The sequence below is a fragment of the Halichoerus grypus genome, chromosome 4, assembly GCF_964656455.1.
Source record: "Halichoerus grypus chromosome 4, mHalGry1.hap1.1, whole genome shotgun sequence".
In the NCBI taxonomy this organism is placed as follows: Eukaryota; Metazoa; Chordata; class Mammalia; order Carnivora; family Phocidae; genus Halichoerus; species Halichoerus grypus.
Window position 1 is genome coordinate 102021826 of NC_135715.1, and position 17942 is coordinate 102039767.

The 17942-nt window shown below is 35.9% G+C and overlaps 1 protein-coding gene across 8 annotated transcripts in view; it reads left to right on the plus strand.

The window, feature by feature from the left end:
• The first annotated feature begins 2655 nt into the window (after positions 1–2655).
• R3HDM1 (R3H domain containing 1) overlaps positions 2656–17942 on the plus strand; it is a 130448-nt gene continuing 115161 nt past the window's right edge. For 7 of the 8 annotated variants that reach the window (XM_036079097.2, XM_036079119.2, XM_078070732.1 and 4 more), the window contains exons 1-2: positions 2656–2795; positions 4199–4409. In XM_036079097.2, coding sequence (XP_035934990.1) covers positions 4239–4409 — 171 coding nt within the window. In that variant the 5' untranslated portion in view covers positions 2656–2795; positions 4199–4238. Of the gene's footprint in view, positions 2796–4198; positions 4410–17942 lie in introns of those variants that run through there. The other variant, XM_036079183.2, reaches the window with a different exon arrangement.

Sequence of the window (17942 nt, forward strand, 5' to 3'; positions counted from 1 at the left end):
TTTGTTGGCTACCTGGTAGCACAGAAATTGCATATAATCAAATCTCTGACTTGTTCCTAATAAATAACATGTTAGCAGTTGCAAGAATGTTTATTCAAATTTGAATATGAATTTTGAGCACATATATCCATCTCTTTTAGGTTGAAACAGATTGAGACAATTTTTAAATACCAGTAACAGGTACTCACATGTATGCACTTAACAAATACCAACATTTTGCTAACTTTCTCTAAGTTGCCTTTCTGTTGTAGAAACTTACCAAATTTATATACGTTTTTAAATTGCTTTCACTTACTGTATAACAATTTATTACATTAGAGTGACTCCTAATTGTTATGGCAGAGACACCATATGCCATCCCGATCTTGTAGCTTCCTATACTTGACCCCCACATGCCCATACAGCCTTGAGTAACTCCAGAAGTGTAGGCATTATGCCAAGATAAAAAGGTTTTTGTTTTAGTGAGTACCAAAAAGCTGTATTATCTCTTTTATTTGAAGATGTGGAGAGGAAAAACATTTTTATTTAAAACATTCAGTCTTGGGGTGCTTGGGTGTCTCATTCGGTTAAGCGTCGGACTGTTGGTTTCGGCTCAGGTCATGATCTCATGGATCAGAGGATCGAGCCCTGCATAGGGCATCTTGCTCAGCAGAGTCTGCTTGAAGATTCTCTCCCTCTGCCCTACCGCCACTCACTCACTCTCCCTCTCAAATGAATAAATAAATCATAAAAAAAAACCAAACATTCAGTCTTCCCAATAAGTTTATGAGTGAAATGTTCCTTTTCCTACTTTACAGCTCAGAAAATTGTGGCTCAGAAAGATTAAGTGATTTCCAAAGTCATAACTGGCAGAGCTGGGTTTTAAACTCTGGTATAATGCTAATGCACTTGATCATTATCTCTTTCCCAGGAAATAATAACTGGTCATTTTGGTTCAAAATCATTTATTTATTTAGTTTGTCAAGTGTGGAATATTGACAAGTATTGGTTATCACATTGGTTGTGTGATTTGGGACAGGTCATTTGACTTCTGGGTGCTAATAGCTTGCATGGTAAATTATTAGATTCAACTAGGTGGTTCCTAAGGTTCATTGGGGTTCCTCAGAACTGAGTGTTTACCTCTTTATATTGTGCCTCGTCCTCCTTACCCCTTGCAGCTATTGCCTTTTTTAGTTCTTTTTTTTTTTAAGATTTATTTATTTTAGTGAGAGAGAGAGCACGTGCAGGGGGAGGGGCATAGGGAGAGGGAGAGAGAGAATCTCAAGCAGGCTCCATTCTCAGCGTGGAGCCTGACATGGGGCTCGATCTCACAAGCCGGAGGTCATGACCCCAGCCAAAACCAAGAGTCAGACACTTAACTGACTGAGCCATCTAGGAGCACCCCCCCCCCTTTTTTCTTATATGGATTATAGCCTTGCTTTGCAATTTCAAACTTAAAGGATTCATGATTGAATCACAAGTCCTTTACTAAAAAAAACCACACACATAATAATTTGGGTGCTTAGTGGGTGCTGCCATCTTGTGTCTACCATTCTATGAGACAAAAAGTTAAAAATCAGAAAAATTAAATCGAAGTATTTTTTGTTCTTGTTTTTTGTGAAAATTAAACAAAACAGTTATTTGATTTAGTGGCTTAGCAGCCTCGATGAAATAGAGAGGATGGTGTCAGAAAACAACTTGGACATTTGTTGATCCCTCCTGTTATCTCTTAGTGAAATTGAGATGTGAAAACTAATGTGAATCTATATCAGGTTTCTAAATTATTATATTTCAAATTAGTTTTTGAAGAGCTAGTATAAGATGTGAATGGTTCTGTGATGCATGGTTGGCAATATTATCTCTTGGTGCTTACACCATTCTATATTCAGTTGTTTCACCTTAAAACTGTACTGATCAGTTTATTGACAACAGCACTGTCAAAGGAAAATGGAAAAGCTATGTAGGATTTTTAGAGCTGTGTATTTACTATAATATATTCATTTGCACCAGAGAAACATAAAATGAAACTGACTTTAAAAACAGATGACACTGAAAGAATTTTGGCATTTCAGATGTCTTTGAAAATAGTCATTCTACCCTTCATAGACATTTGCTTTTAACAGACCAATGTGGGTTTCTTTGAAGATGTTAAATGACTTATTACAGCCTTTTGTTCTTTTGTACTCTTAAAAATCTAGAGTATGATCATTATTCACAACTTCAGTCTTCCCTTAAGTCCATAGAGTTGTAGCTCTGGAAGAAAACTCTTCTTGTAGTTAAGCATTCTCGGTCACAATCTTAGGCAAATCTTTTTTTCCTTTATCTATAAAATAAACAGTTATCTCCCTTACAACACTGACCACATACTGAATTCTTATTATATGTTAGTTCCCTTTTTTCTTCTCCCCTCTGCTTTTACTGATAAATTCTCGGTGTGCCCTGAGTGACTTCAGGCTCACAAAATACATGTCATAACTAAGCATTCTGACTTGTTTAGGACAAGAAAATAATAAATTCACCAACAGTAGCATTTTTAATTTCTGAATACTATATAGTGTTCCATTTCTCTTGGCTATTTTGTTAAAACATTTCCTTTTGTTTTAATTTTAGGCCACTGAAAGGTATGATATATTTGATCCACAACAGTCCTCAGCCCAGGAACTTACAGTGGTGACAAGGACATGGGACTCCTCCTGCCAGATTCCAGATGGTTCAATACACTTGACATCCTGGCTGACAACTGCGGAAAAGAACCTTGGATTACTTTATTTTATTTTTGTGGGACACCACGATCCCAGTTCCATAGGATACGTCAGGTAACCTGTCTGAACACTTGAGAAAAACACATCCCTTTTTCTTTCAAAATCTTACGAATAACAAGGAACCAGAGTATTTTAAGAAATGCCGTATCTCTTAATAACCTTATTGTTTTGAGAATGAGCCAATTAACTCTGGTATGGAATATAATTAAGGAAGACTTTTAAATTCAGTTTAGTCTACCTGTGACTTTAGAATCTATTTCTCCCTCTTTTTTTTTGTTTTTTAACCTTTTCAGATTGTTTATGGACTTCTGAAATTTGTGTTTAGATATTTTTTGTTCGTCTGTTTAGATATTGTTATTATGTTAAGCGATATATTGTGGCAGTCATTTCACAGTATATGCGAGTATCAAATCATTATGTCATGTACCTTGAACTTACACATTGTTATATGTCAGTTATATCTCAAGCTAGAAAAAAATATAAGTTGTTGACATCAAGTTCTCCTCTTCAACATCACATTTCTCACAGGATCTAAATTGATACCTGTCCCCCATACATTCCTATCTGATACCCAGTATAAAGTCCCCAGTGTTTTCTTAACCTCACTAAAGATATGAAATATATTAGCATCCTATGGATTTGATTTCCTCAGTGTCTGGTAATACATGTTGTTAGGCACTGAATCACATTAGTCAGGAGAGTTTTCAATGCTTGATTCCTAATGCAGACTGTTAATGCACATTCCCAACTGTATTTTGTATATAATGTTGCTGTTTTTTTTTTTTTAATTATTTCCTTTTGGAATTGAAAGAAAATTTAAGAATTTTAGAACTTTAGGAATAAGTGAAGATTATAATATGAATACATTTTTCTTACAGGATGATACTCCTGAAATCCTTTTAGAAAAAAAAGATTTCTCATGTCATCTAAATATGTATTTTTTATAACTCTGCAACCATTATCTTTTGCTTTGATATGGCTCACTCCTTAATGTTTCTTAAGACCCTTTAAAAGTGAAATGTACGGGTACCTGGGTGGCTCAGTCGGCTAAGTGTCTGCCTTTGGCTCAGGTCATAATGGGATCGAGCCCCGCATCGGGCTCCCTGCTCAGTGGGGGGTCTGCTGCTTCTTCTCCCTCTCCCTCTGCCTACTGCTACCCCTGCTTGTGCTCGCTGTCTGTCAAATAAATAAAAATCTTAAAAAAAAAAAAAAGTGATATGTAAATCAGAATTACCTGGTATCCTTATTATAGCTCGTATCTCGTTGTATTATGGTTTTTTTAATTTGTATATGTCTGCCACTAAGCTCTGTACTCTTTGAAAGCAGGAATTTTGCTTCTACCTGTGTAAACTCAACATTATTCCTGGACCATAGAAGGCACTTAGTCAATATTGTACAGTACCCGAATTTAAGAAATGTTTCAAACTGAACTTAATTTTTTTTCCTTTCTTGCTAAGGCTTCAAGTTCCCTGTAGAATTCTAAAATAACCTTTGCTGATGAGGATGTCTGATACTGTTACTGTAAAAAATGAAACTGAAACAATGAAGGATTTGGAGGCAGAAGTGAAAGATACAACCAGAGTTGAAAATCTTATCAAATCAGAAAACTATGGGAAGATTTTGGCAGAGAAGAATGAACGTTGTATTGACAACAATATTGATTTGCAGGTAAACAGGATTTTCTCTCTGGCTACAAATACTAAATACTCAAGATAGAGTTATACTCTTTATACCAAACTCACTTTCAGAATTCTAAAAGGTTAAGTTGACCCTTTGGGACATGCTGACCGGCTGGTTTTTTAGCGGTCTGGATTAGCTTGTTGAGTGTAGCTCTTTGAATTGCTTATATCTTTGATTTGCTTTGTATTTACTTGTAATTGCTTTTATTTGTATGTGGCCAATATGTTTTTTATTGGCATTCTACTTTTTCATACCATTCTGCACCTGTTAGTGTCGTGAGAGTTCAGAGTCTAACCTAAGAGCCCTTAAAAGAGAGCAGAATAAGCATTGAAAACTATAGTTCTCTTGGCAAAAACAACCCTCCAGGGAAGCAATCATCCATGACTAAGAAAAGTGGTTGGTGGGGAAAAAAGAAGTCACTTGAGGCTTTTGTCACTACACATATATGATGACAGAATTAACCGTGGAGAAGGCTTTTAATTCCAGGCATAGATGGAAATTGATGAGTTGGTCAACAGATTCAAGATAGGTAAAAAATTATTTCAGGTAGTACATACATTCACTTCTAAGTGTTCCAGTTATCTTCTTGCTATAAAAGACATTACTGCAAAACAAAGGGTTACTAATTTTTAAACACCATTTTATTTTTTAATATTACATGATTTATGAGTCCGAAAGAATAAGGGCTTGGCTTACTGAACTTTCTATTGCACAAGGCATCAAAAGTGGTTTTTGCTGGTATTTAACTGACAGATGGGCTGGCGTGGAAGGTCCAAACTGTTTCACCCACATATCTGGCACCTTGGTAGGAACGGCAGAAATGTAGTCTCAGCTGGAACTGGGAGCGCCTACCTATGGCCCCTCCAACATGGGAGGCCCAGGGTAGTTAGACTTACCGTGTGACAACTCAGGGCGTCACAGAAACAGTGTTCCAAAAGCCAAGCACAGCTGCAAGCGTTCTTTTGACCTAGGCTCAGAAGTCCCAGAATGTCTCTTCCACTGTTGTCTTTTTTTTTTTTTTTTAATTTTATTGTTATGTTAATCCCCATACATTACATCATTAGTTTTAGATATAGTGTTCCATGATTCATTGTTTGTGCATAACACCCAGTGCTCCATGCAGAACGTGCCCTCCTCAATACCCATCACCAGGCTAACCCATCCTCCCACCCCCCCCCCCAGAACCCTCAGTTTGTTTTTCAGAGTCCATCGTCTCTCATGGTTCTTCTAGTAGGAAAGACCTTTAATCTGCCACAAAAAACTTACCTTAAAATACTATTTTTAACTCATTTGTTTTAGTTTAGCCCTATGGATAAAGAATTCTGCTTTTGGAGAAAATATTTTATCATTACTCTATCATTCTTAATACATCCTGGAGATCTTGAGGGCTACATGAGGGCTACTTTGTTTTTATTTGTTTTGTAAGTAAAGAAGATTCTTTTGAAGGTTATTTCATACCTTCGTTCAGTCAAAAACTTTGTTTATTCCCCAGTATATGCCAGAAATGTGTTAGAAAATGAAAGCAACTCACACAGCTATAAAAAAGCATTTAGGCCCCACTTATTAAGTATAGTCAAGTGGTAATTACCTAAGAAATGGGGAGAAATCACGTACTTTTCCTAGGCATTTTTAGTAATAGCACTTTTTAAAACAAAAAATTGCCAAGCCTGCAATCACTATACTTGGTGATGGCAGTATGCCAGTATCCTGATTGAATCAGAGAAAATCTGCTAAAATTCTATTTTATTCATGATTGAAATAGTAGATTTCATTTTAGTCCCTTTTTTACACCTAATGTTCACTCTTCTAGGTCATGCTTATAAACAAGCGATTAATTTGGATTACTGCATTTCCAACTGTGTCTATTGTGTTGCCCTTGGCAATAAGCACAAGAGCATTCTGATGATGACTATCGAATCATGGCCCAATTGTTGATATTATAGGAGAATTTCATGCATTACCCAAACGCTTATTGAAGGCCTATTCTATGTCAAGGAAATACTATAGTAAGCAAAAATGGCATGGTCTCTGATATCATATTCCATATAGCATCATGACTGTAAAGGTTGGGAAGAGGAACAAAGAGAACATGAGAATTCATTTAATCCATTGAATGCTATATTCACAGTTTATTCAAACGTTTATTAAGAATTTACTATGTGTGAGAATATTAACTCTGCTTGGAACAACTGTGTTAAGAGAATAGAATCTTGTTAACAAGAATCTGGCTAATACAAAGTTACCTTTTAACTTAATACGGAATTACTCTTTATGAAATGCCTTTCTTCTAACATACGAGTAGACAGTTCATCTTTCTTTGGTACCTCTAAGATACTGCCTAAAGATTTAATTTTAGTAGCAACTATTATTAGGGGCACCTGGGTGGCTCATTCGGTTAAGTGTGCAACTCCTGATCTCAGCTCAGGTCTTGCGTTCGAGCCCCACGTTCATGGGCTCGAAAATAGCAACTGTTATTTTTACTCAAATTTAGATGTATGTGCGAACTAACATAGGTTTCCCATTAAGAATTTTGAATAAACCAATATATTCTCTACTTTCTTCTATATCATTTTGAAAGTGAACTACCATGAATAAACTTATGTCCAATTGTCTTGCTTCAGCACAGTAATACTTGAAGTGACCTAGGAAAATGAAAATGTTTTCCTCAACAATCATACATTTTATCCATTTCCAAGTCTTAATTTCCTGGCCATCCCCTTAGTATTTTATTTAGAAAAAGTCATTTTTTTAAAAGATATTATTTATTTATTTATTTGAGAGAGAGAGAGAAAGCAAGAGACAGCACAAGTGGAGAGGAAGGGGCGGAGGGAGAGGAAGAAGCAGACTCCTCGCTGAGCAGGGAGCCCAATGCAGGGCTCCATCCCAGGACCCTGGGATCATGACTTGAGTCGAAGGCAGACATTTATCCTACTGAGCCACCTAGGCGCCCCTAGAAAAAGTCATTTTTAAATGAAGGGATATATTAACTTCTTTAATACTATGAAGAAATCTTACGATTTTCTACTATCTGTTAAAGATAGCATTTACATGAAAAATTTCATCCAACTAGGGAGAAGCCAGCAAACGTTGGACATCGCGGTGGATCGTTACAAGTAGAGACTCTCTCATAGAGCTCCTTAACCTTTGCTTTTATAAATAATTCTACTTGCGTGACTCTCTACTTTTAAAAAATTTTAGTTGTGTTTTTTATTCCAAGTTTTGCTTCAGGTTATAATCTTTTACAGAATTTTAAGGATTACTTCCTTAAGAATACTTTAGTGCTAATTCAAGCAATCTGTGTGCATTAATATCAAGAAGTTAACTTACCCATGTAATTGCTGTGGAGTTGTTCTGAACTATTGATTATGGTCCCAAATAATTGTGCATAGTTTTTGCTTAGTAACTTTTCTACTGCCACACGCTAGTCCTATTGCAAATCTTAAGTTGCATATTGGACTTTCTATGATTATGAAGTATTTAGAAGATAGAGGTGATGAGGAGCCAAGTTTCTAAATTTTGTTTGATTACAACTAATATGTAATGTGGGGTGAATGGTGGGGGCAGGGGAGGAAGTGTTTGCTTTGGTTTTCTTTGTATAACTAATTTATGTGACGTCTGGTGTTTGGTTTTTCTCAGCCATAGAATTTTCAGATTAAATTTAGGGTAAATTAATTGTGTTGATTTTTTGCAATAATTTATTTGAAATGTAAAATTAGGAATCTTGTACTCTGCTTACTTACTAATGGGTCATACTCAACTTTCCCATTCTTATACAGTTGTATCTTTTTACTTGACAAATGTTTTGCCTAGGTGTGTTCATCCGTGTACATGTGTATGTAAACACGATCCAAAACATATTTTAGAGCAATTTAAACAATGGTCTCTCGACAAACTATTTATTGAACAATAGGATGGCCAATTCAGTCTGTGTTGGTTACCTTTGTTTTGGAGGAAATAACCGATTTTTGTTAACAACTAGGCCTTTATGTGCCAAAGTGCATGAACAGCTTCTGATATATATGAGTGAATTTTCCAGACACAGAATCAGTTGAAGTGGGTGTTTAGTATATTCTCAGTTTCTGTAGCAGGCCCTTTGATAATCAAGATGATACTCTTACATTTTGTATCACCTAGTTAGTTCCAGTGCATATCTTTAAAAAGGGGAAGATGGGGCATGTAAGAGACAAGAAAGCAATGGCAATCTAATAAGGTTATCAGAAAAATTCAAGGTATAGGTACACTTCAACAGATGAATGGGCATTAAATTCCTTAACTGATGAAACATGCAAAGAAGTTTTTATTTGATGGGTTGAATAAAAGTCTGTTTATACAAAATCATACATAGCTTCACCGTTTTCCTATTTGTCTAACAAAGATATAAAGGATGTATATAACATACCTGATACACAGTGAGAGCCTGGCAAATGGTAGATTCTCTTAACCGTATCATATTTATAATCATTAGCATGTTATTAATTATTTAATAGCAATAGTACAACTGTATGGCTCCTCACATTGGTCCCTTTATTGTCACACAACATCCTTTTTTTAGTGATAAAATAAAAAAACTTACTTTTTGATATAAGCTCCCCAAAATTTCAGTGCAGTTTTTTTTCCTTTGCATTAAGTTCTAGATCTTTATACTGTACTTTTATTGTCTTTTATTAATATTTAATGAGTTCAACTTTTAAAACTAAAATTCACTTCCCATAGTGCACTTTAATTTTTAAATTATTTCAAGGACTTGATACTCTTTCTATTGAACCTCTTATATGCACATAAGATAGCTAGCACTTATAAACACATTTGCTTTTCACAGTGCTTCATTATTACATGTATATAGAAGTTCACTTCTTACAGATGTAGAAATCTTTTTACATAATATTTTACTTCCTCCAATAAATTCCAATAGGATGCTGAGATCCTTAATCTTTAATATAAGGGGTAACTAAACCAGATAAGTCTGTGAGTTTCTCCATGGACTTTTCCTTAGAGTCTAAGATTTAGGGCTTTGGATATTTAACCCTGTGTTCTTTTGCCCAAAGTGTAAAATGATATAAACCCGTTAGTGATTGGTGTTGGTTTGTCGGTTTATTGATTTAAAAGTCCTGTCTTCCAACTCAGAAAACTTTGATGTTTTCTATAATTCCAGTGGAAATGATCAGCCCGACTCCATGGTTTTTATTGCTGCTGACCTTAAGCTAGACATTTAACACTTCAATTCATTATCTCCTCCTACATAATTACCATTAATCCTTACTATTAACTTAAAAAGTACTGAGAATTAGTAAACTCTTCAAGGTGTATTAGGAGTCTTAGTTGAAGCATTTCAACCATTATAATTTATTTTGTTCATAGTAATTACGTATGAAAAATGATCCCCTTTTTGAAATAGATTTCCTCTTAATTGAGGGTCTTTAATTGGTGGCTGTTTTTATGCTAACACATAGTATAACTCATAAAGATTATTCTTTCTTAGCAGTACCTAATTGTCATTGTTCATCATTCCACGTTTTGTTTTTTGTGTTTTTTTCACTTTTCTTTTATAATAAAGAGCCTTCAAACAGATCTAAACTATTCTTAGTAGTACAGGGAAAGGTAAGAAAACTACTGAAACTATTAGACCAAAAGAGACATTTATGGTAAGGAAAAAGGAAAAAAAAAAACACCTATGTACCATTTCTTTATATTAAGTTGACTACATAGATTTAAGTTTCTGTTTCTTTTGTTGTTAGTTGTAAAACTGTCTGGTTTGGCTTAGCAGTTAAGGTACAAGTAATGTTTTGAGAATCCTTCCACGTTCATATTCTGAAACAAATTCTAGATCTGTTTAAAGTTCCTTTATTGTAAACAAAAGACCAAAGTACTGAAATCATCAATGATGTTTGTTTTTATTTGCCCTCAAAATTGATCTACAGGGTAGTTAATTTAAGAATAGTTTACATTTATTGTGCTATTACACCTTAACCACTTATTCCTAAACCTCAGTTTTTCTCCAGGATAGTAGCTTGTAGTTCTGACCCGTTTCAAACTGAAGTTCTTTAAGCATATTTCATATTCTGCATGCATTTATTGGCCTAATACATGTTTTGTATCAAACAATGTTAATTATAAATTGGGGACCTTGTCCCTTAGCATCTTTCTAGAGATGTTAAGTTCTGTTAAACAACCTGCTAAATTTTTACTGTGACAATAAAATTCTGGTAAAAATGAAAAGCAAAACAATAGAGAAAATCAATGAAACCAGGAGTTGGTTCTTCAAAAAAATCAACCAAATTGGCAAAACTTTAGCTAGATGGACTAAGAAAAAACAAGACTCAAATTACTAAAATCAGAAATGAAAGTGGGGACATTACTACCAATTCTACAAAATAAAAAGATTATAAACGACTGTGGTAGTCTAAATGACTGTGCACCAACAAACTGGATAGTGTAGAGGAAATGAACAAATTGCTAGAAACATAAAACCTAAGAAGACAAAATCATGAAGACACGAAATCTGAAAAGACCTGTAGCTAGTAAGGAGATTGAATCAGTAATCAAAAATCTTCCAGCAGAGAAAGGCCCTGGACCTGATGACTTTACTGGTGAATTTTACCAAACATTTAAAAAAGTAATACCAGGGGCTCCTGGGTGGCTCAGTTGGTTAAGTGTCCGACTCTTGATTTTGGTTCAGGTTGTGATCTCAGGGTCATGGGATCAAGCCCCACATTGGGTTCTGTGCTCAATGGGAGTCTGCTTGAGATTCTGTCTCTCTCCCTCTCCTTCTGCCCCTCCCCCTGCTCTCTCTTTCTCTCTCTAAGATAAATAAATTAATATTTAAAAAGTAATACCAATCCTTCTCCAACTTTTCCAAAAAATTACAGAGAAGGAAACTCGTCCGAACTCATTCTGTGTTTCCAGCATTACTGTGATACCAAAGCCAGACAAAGATACTACAAAAAACTAAAGACCAATGTCCTTTATGAACATTGATGCAAAAATCTTTAGCAGAATACTAGTAAATTGAATTCAGCAGCATATGAAAAGATTATATGCCCTGACCAAGTGGGATTTAATCCTGAAATTCAAGGATGGTTCAACATATAAAAATCCATCAGTTAAACACAGTATGTTAACAGAATGAAAGGAATAAAACATTCGACCATCTCAATTGATGCAGAAAAGGCATTTCACAAATTCAACACCCTTTTTTGATAAAACATTCAAAAAAACTTGTAATGGAAGGAAACTGCATCAACATAATAAAAGCCATATATGAAGAACCAACATTGTTCATACTCAGTAGCAAAAGACTTAAAGCTTTTCCTCTAAAATCAGGAACAGGGCAAAGATGCCTGCTTTCACCACTTCTATTCAACATAGTACTAGTAAATTCTAGCCAGAGCAATTAGACAAGAAAAAGAAATAAAAGGCATCTAAATTGGAAAGGAAGAAATAAAATTTCTGCAGATGATATGATCTTATATATAGAAAACTGTAAAGATTCCCTAAAAAGCCGTTAAAACTAATAAATGAATTTAGTAAAGTAGCAGAACACAAAATCACACACACACACACACAATTGGGTTGCACTTCCATACAGTAACAACAAACAGTCTGAAAAGGAAATTGTAAAAGCAATTCAATTTACAATAGCATCAAAAGAATAAAATACTGGGGCATCTGGGTGGCTCAGTTGGTTAAGTGTCCAACTCTTGGTTTTTCCTGAGGTCATGATCTCAGGATGGTGAGATGGAGCCCCACATCAGGCTCTACACTGGACATGGAGCCTGCTTAAGATTCTTTCTCTTGCTCTCCCTCTGCTCCCCCTTAAAAAAAATCCAAAAGAATAAAGTACGTAGGAATTAACTTAAGGAAGTAAAAAACTTGTACAATGAAAACTGTATAATGTTGCTTAAAATGACATAACTAGATGGAAACACATCCCATGTTTATGAACAGATTTGATATTGTTAAAATGTCAGTACTACCCAAAATGATCTACAGATTTAATGCAATCCCTATCAAAATCCAAATGACATTTTTTGCTGAAATAGAAAAACCCATTCTAAAATTCATAGGGAATCTGATGGGACCCAGAATAGAATTAAGAAAATAATTTTTCTTGATTGAGGATTATTTGACATACAGTATATTAGCTTCAAGTATACAACAGTGATGCAGCCTTTGTATACACTGTGAAATGTATACCTCAATAAATCTAGTTACCATCTCAGCATACAAAATTAATATAATATATTATAATATAATATTATTGACTATATTCCCCATGCTGTGCATAACATCCCCTGTAACTTACTTTGTAACTGGACGTTTGTACTCCTTGATTCCCTTTACTCATTTTGCTCCACCCTACACCCACCAAAACGATCTTGAAAAAGAACAAAATTAGAGGACTCACACATCCCATTTTCAAAACTTATATCAAAGCTACGGTAATCAAAACTGTTGTACTGACAAAAAGACTTATAGACCAATGTAAGAAAATAGCCCAGAAATAGACTCTTGCATTGCATATATGGTCAAATGATTTTTGAGAAGGTGCCAACACCATGGAGAAAGGACAGTCTTTTTAACAAATGGTGACTGGGACAGCTGGATATCCACATGCAAAAGAAGGAGGTTGGAGCTTTACCTAATGCTGTATATAAAAATTAACACAAAATGAATGAAAGACCTAAACATAAGAGCTAAAATATGAAACTCTTAGAAGAAACAGGGGGAAAGCATCATGACATTGGATTTGGCAATGATTTCTTAAATATGACACCAAAGGGGCCAGCCAAGAGGGCTTTTTCAGTCCCTAACTGACCGTACCTCCAAGACACCCCAGTCCCCAGGGATACCTGCTACAATCTGCATATCTGAGAGAGAACAGGCCATGGAGCTGGGGCTGCCAGACCTGTTAAAAGTTGACAACTTTAAGGAGGTCAAAGGGTAAATACTACAAAACCACAAAACATACTGAAGAAGGTGTGGGTTGATATCCCCAAGATTCTGCATCCCAACAACCTCCCAGCTGATGCCAGCATTGGCTGTTGACAGGCTAATGGGCTGTACTTTGAACAGTGAGGATGTTAGATGCCTAAGAGAAAAGCAACAACACTAATAAAGGAAAACAACCATTAAGCTATGGAAGCTATGCCAACCAAATGATTAGTCACAGCAGACTCCTTGACCCTTGGGTGTTTCCAGCAAAAACCCACACAGCCCAGAGCAGTGATACGCTGGTCATGGCCCCACAGACAACAGGAGGAAAGCCACTAGGCTGGTTCAGTATTACTAAAGAGGGAATGTGGCATTCTCAAGAAAAGAGTCGATGCTGAGATCTGAGACAAGACTATATTAATCTTCTGGTGCCAGACCCAATGCCTGGGAACTTGAGAGTATGTGTTTGGGTTCAGAGTGGATGGGTTTCCTTTTGAAAACCATGGACCTCCTGAAAACCTTAAGAACTTGGGGAAGAAATCCTTGGAGGAGAGGTGCCCTCTGTTAATCCCATTGACATTTCTTCCCAAAAAAGATCCTGAGTTGGAAAGAGAAGCTCAAAGTAATGACCCACCATTTTGGAGTTAAATTCATTAAACTCAAAGATTCAGAGCTGAAGTTTCCAAAGTTCAACTGAGCACTCCTTCCATTTTCCAGATACCTACGCTGATGGAAATGAATTACACAGGGTCACCTGGGGAGCCAGTGGCATAATTGAGACTCGCCTCTAGCCTTCTACCTCCATTTGTTTTTTCCAGAGCAGTGATACCTCATTTTTGCCCAACTACCCTAAAAGCAGCATCTGTGTTTCAGTGCATTTTCCAGCGAACTCAAGCTCTTTTTGCCGAGTCTTGTAGATGTTACAACATTGCAAAAATGAGGACACTCCAGGGGGCATCCCTGTCCGAGGCTTTGACTTGCTTCCTAATTTGTGAGACTTGTCTGATGAGAGTCAGATAAGATAGGGTGTTCTCAAGATGGATGGGTTTTAGAAAGGGAAAATAAAATGCTAAACTCACATGCATACATGCCACAGATTGGCTCAGGAAAGGTATTCAGCATCTCTATCAGGCTGATGAGGGGAGACTAGGGACAGATGAATCTTGCTTTAACATGATTCTTGCCATAAGTAGGTTTTCTCAGCTGAAAACTACCATGGAGGCTTATTCCAGGATGGCTAATCAAGATTTGTTAGGCAGTGTTGGCCTTGAGTTAGAAGTGGTTTGAAGACCATCTTGCTGTGTGCCCTGAACCACCTTGCTTTCTTTACTGAGAGGCTCTACTAGTCCATGAAAGTTGCCAACACAGATGACTCCACCCTAATCAGGATCATGGTCACTGAAGATTGATCTTGTACAAATAAAACAGATGTTCAGTCAGGTGTATCAGAAGACTGTAGGCACAGTGATTGCAAGTGACACTAGTGGAGATTACTAAAGGTTCCCTCTGGCCTTTGTGGGCCAGTAGGAGGTATTTTTTAAATGAATGAAGCCATTCAAAGATTATTCTTCAAAGCAGTGACTGACCCCATGCAGCAAGATCAATTATCACGTAACCAAAAGAGCTTGTTACTAAGGGCTGTGTCAGAGTAATGTGCTTGGTTTGCACCTTTAGTTATTGCCTTAATTCCAATGTTAATTTTTCTCCATATACAATCAATGTAAAGTCATATCTCATGGTATTTATAAAGCATAATTCTCACTGGTCTTACTCTAATCAGAGTATCAAAGGGAATATAAATCAAATCTCTAAAAGGGGGAGGGGAATTAACTTGGGACAAAACATTGGATTTAGCAATGACTTCTTGGATATGACACCAAAGGCCCAGGTAACAAAAGAAAAAAAGACAAATTGGACTTCATGAAGATTCTTTTAAATTGTGCATTAAAAGCCATTGTCAACAGAGTAAAAAGGCAGTGGCAACCCGTAGGAGGAAACATCTGTAAGTCGTGTATCTGACAAGTGATTAATAACCAGAATATATAAAGAATTCCTAAAAACACAACTATGAAACAACTGTATTCAAAAATGGGCAAAGGACTTGAATAGACATTTCTCTAAAGAAGATCTGTGAATAGCCAATAAGTACATGAAAAGAGACAAATCATCATTAATCATTAGGGAAAAGCAAATCAAAACTACAGTGAGATACTACCTCACACACCCATTAGGATGGATATCAAAAACCAAAAACAAGTGTTGGCAGAGATGTGGAGGAATTGAAACCTTGTACACTCTTGGTGGGAATTTAAAATGGGACAGCCACTATGGAAAACAGTATAGCAGTTCTTCAAAAAATTAAAAATAGCATTACCATATAGTCCAGCAATTCTACTTTTAAGTATATAACCCCAAAAAAACTGAAAGCAGAATTTTGAATATATATTTGTATGCCCTTGTTCTTAGCAACATTACTCACGATAGTTGAAACATTGAATCAACCCAAATGCGTCCATCAACATAGGAACGGATGAGCACACTTTGGTGTATACATACAATATAATATTACTCAGCCTTAGAAAGGAAGGAAATTCTGCAGTATGCTATAACATGGATAAATCTTGAGGTCATTATGCTAAATGAAATAACCCAATCACAAAAGGCAAATACTGTATGATTCTACTTACATGAAGTACTTCAAATAGAACATTAAGACGAAGAATGGTGGTTGCCAGGGACTGTGGGGAGAGGAGAATGGGAATTATATTTAATTAGGTATAGAGTTTCAGTTTTACAAGATGAAAAAAATTATGGATGTGGATGGTAGTGATGGTTGTACAACATTATAAATGTATTTAATACTACTGAACTGTATACTTAATTGTTAAGATGGTAAATTTTGTGTGTATTTTTCTGGTTAAAAAAATGGGAAAAAGTTAAAGCATGCTTTAAGTAATAAGATACATTTTTTAAGAAATTGTATTCCTATTACAGCCAAATCTGGCAGCCAAATTGATACCAAAATATAAAACAAAGGCTATTTACTTTAATAAACAGAACTTGTTTTCTCTGCTTTGTTCTTGTGTATATATTATGTAATTTCAGTTCTTTGCTATTTGAAGTGAAATTATAACTGATTTTTATTGAGTAATGCCACTTTGGCAGGTTATAATCTACTTATGTAGTAGTGTATTAGTTTTCTGTTGCAGCATAGCATATACTATAAACTTAGATGCTTAAAAGAACATCCCCTTGTCAACTCACAGTTCCGTAGATTGGAAGCTAAGTTGGGCTCAGCCAAGTTCTTTGTCTAGGGTTTCACAACGCCAAAATCCAAGGTGTTGGCCAGGCTGGGCCCTCATCTGAAAACTTGGGAGAAGAATTTGCTTCCAAGCTCATTCCAGTTGCTGGCATAACTTAGTTCCTCACAGCTAGCTGTAAGCCTGAGATCCATGTTTCCTGACTGACTTCTCAGCCAAGGGCCACTCTGCTCCTAGAGCCTGCCTACAGTCCTCCCACGGCCTCTCCATCTTGGCAGCCAGCAATGGTGTGTCATTTCCTTCTCACCCTTTATTTCTGACTTGCCTTTCTGCTCCCAACTAAAGTAAACTTTCAACTTTTAAAGGGCTCTCCTGATTGGATCAGACCCAGCTGAGTTATCTCTGTATCTTAACATGAATTTATTTGGGATTTTAATTGTATCTATAAAACCCCCTTCCACAGCCTTACTTATACTTAGATTGGAGTTTGATTAAATAATCAGAGGATGGGAGTTTGGGGAAGCCATCTTTAGTGTTCTGTCTGCCACAGAGAGTATTTGATCCACAAGAAGGTTTTTTATAGGTCTGATGTAAAGTGTACTAGACTGAGGTTCTGAAGGTCTTGAGTTCTGTTTGACTGTTTAGTAATTCTGAACTTGGACTATGAGATTCTTGAGACCAGAACTGTCTTACTTATCTCTGTAGCCCCAGTGCCTGGCAGTGTCTTGTATATAAGAGGAACTCAGAACATGTTAATTAAATGAAGTCACACTGAGATAATTTTACCTCTCTATTTTCTTTTCATCTTCATCATCATCAGAGGTTCCTACAGAATTAAAACTGAGCTGGTGAATGCATGTATAAGTCTATGAAAACTATAAATCATTACTATAGGAGTAACATACAGTATCCTCACTTAATTTTTTTTTTTTAAGTTAAATCTTACGGCTAGTGAGCAGAAGTAGGACATTGGTCTTCTGACAGGCTAGATTCCTAACCTTTAATAACCTATTACATATATATAGTGCTTTAGGTTTTACAAAACCCCTTTTTTAAATCTGCCTTTTAATGAACCTATTCAAGAGCCTTGAAAACTAGTACAAATAGTATGAGCTTTTATACAGATGAGAATAAACTGAAAAATTTGACCAGGATCACCTACTTATAAGCAAAGCTAGAGATTTAAATTCAGTCCTCCTGCATAGGAAATACAGCTTGTATTTGCCAATTCCTCATCTCTTTTATTTTAAAATTTTTTAATAGAAAGTTTTATACCCCTGATATTTAGAATTATAAGGGATGACCGAGGATGGGAGTAAGTTACAAATTC